General features: G+C 44.4%; 1 protein-coding gene across 1 annotated transcript; it reads right to left on the reverse strand.

Moving 5' to 3' along the window:
- Positions 1–239: 239 nt before the first annotated feature.
- On the reverse strand, positions 240–2,571 carry PSMB4 (proteasome 20S subunit beta 4). The gene is made up of 7 exons (XM_066362501.1): positions 2,396–2,571; positions 1,956–2,162; positions 1,622–1,768; positions 1,363–1,444; positions 856–972; positions 553–641; positions 240–356 (listed from the first exon to the last, which is right to left on the reverse strand). Exons 1-7 carry the CDS (start codon positions 2,533–2,535, stop codon positions 344–346), a joined length of 795 nt encoding a protein of 264 aa, XP_066218598.1. The 5' UTR covers positions 2,536–2,571; the 3' UTR covers positions 240–343.
- Between the last annotated feature and the right edge of the window lie 2,242 nt (positions 2,572–4,813).

The following is a 4,813-nucleotide window of genomic DNA, read 5'->3' on the forward strand; positions in this document are numbered from 1 at the left end:
AGAAAAATACTAAACACAAAAGCCACTTAGGTTATCCCACAAAATTAATAAAGCCTGGTTTCTACATAAAGCTGCCTTAACAAATGAAGAGAATAGTGGATCTTCTGTATTGTCATGCAGAGAACTCTGAGAACCAAGAGCCAAATGGTCGGTCTCATCAGGTAGTGAGATGGCACATAGCAGTACTTGGTGATTTTGCTCTTGGTGTGATCTGGTCAGAAAGAACACAACTACTCAGCAAGTATTTCAAAAGATTTATTTTACAAAAAAAAAAGTCTACCTTTGAACCAGCCAAGTTCAAAGTTGAAGAAGGGCACAACTTCAGTTCTGGATAATGTGTATTTCATTCAAAGCCACTAAAAAGGAAGAGAGCAGAAAAAAATTGTAAAGCCATAGGGAGAAGAATCCAATCCTAAAAGCAGTGCTATCCAACCAAAACACATTCCACCCAGAGATTTTTTGGGTTGAGATAAAAAAAAACCCCAACTTAGGGCAAACCAAGGAGCCTCCAATTCTACCTATTTTTTCTACTGTAATTTTAATTTCAATCACCTGATCATATGGGCAATATCCCAGTTGGTTTCTGCAGACAAGGGTCCCTCTATTTCAACACCTTTTTCAGTTACAGTGGCGACTTGAAACTGAAAAGAAAGTTCTCAATGAAAATCCTCACCCCCACATGGAAAAAGTCTCTGGGGGTCTGGTCAGAGGTCAAGTAGAGGGTCTTCCTCTAATATGAATAGTAGTCAGAAATAGGGTAAACTGTTCTTCAAAGCAGACCCCAAGCATTTGTAAATATCCAGAACCTGCCAATTAGATCCCTTCACCACCTTTATTAGTCAGTCCCCTCCTCACTCGGTTATAAGAACGGGCATCTCGGTAGTACAGCACTCGCATGCAGCGTTCCACTAGTTCTCGGGCCTCAGTCTGGCTTAGCACTGGCTGCTTCTCCAGAACTTCTCGAAGCAGAGGCTAGGGAGATCAGAGAAAAAACATGGGAGATATCAAAGGCTGAATACCAGGCTATTTGTCTGAAATCCATGGCGTAACATGCACAAATGAGTGAAAAAGTAACATTTCACCTACCATCTCACCAGAATAAGTTTTGCATATTTGTGCTAAGACCCAGATAAGTCTAGAATGTCTTTTCTCCGCACATGACTACTGACTTCTGGACATGCCTTGTCATTGGAATATAAGTGCCACACTCGAAGCCTCTGGACTACACAGACAACCATTTGCCCAGCAATAGGGATCCTAACCTATTCATGTCAGAATTATAAAGGAAAAACAAGCACACAACCAGTAACCCCCATTGCCTTCTGTCTTGCCCTCGCTCCCACCTCTCAATTCCCTACTTACCTGAGCTAAGTATGCACCATAACCAGTGGCCAGCGAAGGGGCTTCATAAGCTACACCGAGCATGTCCACATAACCGAGGAAGCTAACAGGACACAATAGATGAAAGAATTCATTTCATCTTAGGTTTCTGTATCTTAGTTGAAGGATGGGGCAATGGGGTCTAAGAACTGGGATTTATTCCGGGAGGAAAGATAAACACACACTATACAGTCACTACAGATTAGGCTGTCAAGAAAATGTTATTTGTATTCAAATCAACCTCTCTCCATTAGAATAGCCTCCGATGACCATGGTGTTCCACAGGGGGTTCATCTTGGAGCGGCGGCTGTACATGGCCCTGGTCAGCCATGAATGAATAGCTCTAGGACTATAGTTGTGCCCATCTCCCAACAACTCCTCATCAATCCTTAAAAAGAAATGATTGTAAGAATATGAATGTCGGGATCTCTATCCCACATCTTCCACCCCCAACAATTCTCCCTGTCCCCTGCTGCAGCCACAAGTGCCTCCACCTTATAACTTTAGGGGATAAAAAACAGCAGATGCCCCTTTCCTCCCCACTTGGGAACAACGCCCTATTCTAGATGACTTACACCATCTGGCCAAGCACTTGCTTCAAATACTGGAAATCAGCGTAGTCTCCGGAAGCACCCAGCATGGTGCTGTCGTTGACTCTCATAATGCGAGAGATGTTGCGGAAACGGGCCAAAGAACCGTAGGAACCCAGCATGTCTGCTGCAATCACCACTCCGCCGTCAAACTTCACGCCCAGGACCGAGGTCCCGGTCACCATGGGGTTCCTGGAGAGAGAGAGAGAGAGAGGAGCTTTGGAGGAGTGGCGCAGAGGAAGAGTCCGAGTCCGAGTCCTCTTCCAGCAGTGAGCCCGCCTCGGGTTTTCCATGGCTCCTTTCTTTCATTCCCCCAGACTCTTGTCCCGAGCTGCCGCTCGCCTTCTCCAGCTCTCTCGGAACAGCGGGCCGCGCCAGGCCCCACAGGCCCACCCCCTGCGCAGGCTGAGGCGCCCACAGCTTACTGGGTGCGCGTAATCGGATCCCCGTAGAGCGCGGATGCCGGGTCCACAAGGGAACCAGGAGTGGGCGGAATGCGATAAAATTGCCCCGGTGCCGGACCCCCAGCCCAGAGTGCAGACCGCGACTCCCAAATCGCTTCCATCTTAGTCACGGTAGCAGAAGAAATGCAAGCGCTTGCGCCAACGGAAGCGGAAGTGATCCTTCCGTGGGGCCTTACCTCTTCCTGCTGGTCCCTTCCAGCAGCCATGTTGATGAGGTCATTACCGATGCTAAGATCGTTCTTGCTAGAGACCCCCGCTGACAGTTGGAATTGCGCAACACCGCATTGCCTCGCAGTAGAATGGGAACTGCCGTATATCCCTACGTATCAAATGCACCCCCCCAAAAAATTTGGGGTCTAAAACTGGGTGTGTCTCATACAGTGGTTGTAGAAGTGTGCATTTCAAATGCCGTAGATGGAACTGAGGAGGAGGCAATATATGAAGACAGTGATTCGTCATCAGACACAGATGAGGACAAATTAATGGATGAGAGTTTTGACAGTGATGAGTTGTATGAATTTTATGATGAATAAAACTTGAGTTCAATAACTTCATGTAATACAATATTTCCAAATTTGGGGCCCCCCAAATTAAGGTGAGTCATATATGGGAGCGTCTTATACATGGGGAAATATGGTCTTCCAAGTGTTGTGACGCTAACAGAAGGAAGGGACTGGTGAGAGGTAGGTGGGGGGCGGGTGGGGGAGGGCGCTGAGCGAAGATGCAGAATTTCTCCTGCCCGTCTTGGGTCCTTATCAAAAGCCCCACATGAAACTAACAGTGAAATCAGGATCTCTTTCTTACACCGTTTCTCAAAGCAGCCTGACAGGCAAGCATTGTCGACCTGTATTATAGATAAGAAACCGAGGCTTGAGTTGTGATTTACCCGATCACACAGCTGGTAATGGTAGATCTGAATCTTCAAACCTAGAATTTAAAAAAGAATCATACAGTTGTGTATACCCTGGGGTGTGTGATACCAGTGGATTGCTCACTCAGTAGGATGTTGGCCAAATCTCTGAAAGTTTTCTTATTAGAAAGTCTTCTTGCAGCCTGACCTGTGGTGTCCCCGTGGATAAAGTTCAGCCTGGAACGCTGAGGTCCTGGATTTGAAATCCTGGGCTTTGCTTGTCAAGGTACATTTGGGAGTTGATGTTTCCTGCTCCTCCCCCCCCCCCTAAAATGAACAAATAAAGTCTTAAAAAAAACCCCACAAAACTCTCGCCCACTGCTTAAGCAGAAAAACTCCATTGACTGAGAATAAAACTAAATTACAGGGGTTTGCTTTTCAGCAGGATTCTGTGATAGGGGCTGGAAGCAGTGTCTAGAATCAAACTGATGAACCGAAAACCACTACTTGGCAGTACTCCCTACACAGCTTGAATTTCAATTTTTTACTCAGCAAGAAACTAAGCCGATTTTGTTTCTTAGATTCCCAAAGTTGATTTGAACCAAAGCAAAGTATGAAATTTTAACCTTATTGAAAAACTATTTTATTATATTATGAAACCCTGGAAAGGGAAGGGTCAAGATTTTGGTATACGTATTAGAGGCAGCCAGCTTTTCATATCAACTTTTAGTCTTGAAAAGCGGTTATTCATTTCTTTTTTCCCCCTCTAATTAATAGCCACCCACACCCCAAGACCTATAATCCAAGTGACTTTTGGGTCATTCAGTGGTTTACTTGGACAAAAAGCATGTACTCAGATGTGATGACAATTGGCTTACTGGAATTCCTCCAGAACCCATAAAATACCTTGCTTGTCGCCACAAGAGCCCTCAACATATAAACTTAAATATATCAGCTGGCAACAAACTGGCTCTGTTCTTGTTTAGAAGTGGCCTGAGGTAGCTTGCTGGTTTCTGGTCTCACTCCATTTTAAGAAGTCTCTGCTATCGCCAGTTTTGGTTCCAGAGATCTGGCAGGTAGTTGGATTCCATAGAGTCTGAAAGCAGAAAAGTGAAAGGATCTGGAATCATTCAGCCTGAGAAGATGATACAGAAAGTAAGCCACTAACATTTGACAATGTAAGACTCAAAAGGTGACCAGCATGTGTTCTGTTCTAAGGTGAACACAAAAAGACATAAGTTAACTGAAACAGGGAAACTTAGGAATTTTCTTTTTTAAAACAGGTCTGCTATTATCTAGAAAATCTTTTTTTTTAGTAATATATATATATATATTTTTTATTTAAACAATTAATTTTAACAGGGTAACATTGGTCAACTAGAGTACATAGATTTAGAGAAAACATCTCCAGATCATTAAGACATTTGATTATGTTGTATACCCATCACCCAAAGTTAAATTATCCTCCATTACCTTATATTTGATTCTCTTTATGCCCTTCCCCCACCCACCTCCCGCTCCTCCCTTTC

This window comes from Saccopteryx leptura, chromosome 2, assembly GCF_036850995.1.
Source record: "Saccopteryx leptura isolate mSacLep1 chromosome 2, mSacLep1_pri_phased_curated, whole genome shotgun sequence".
Classification (NCBI taxonomy): Eukaryota; Metazoa; Chordata; class Mammalia; order Chiroptera; family Emballonuridae; genus Saccopteryx; species Saccopteryx leptura.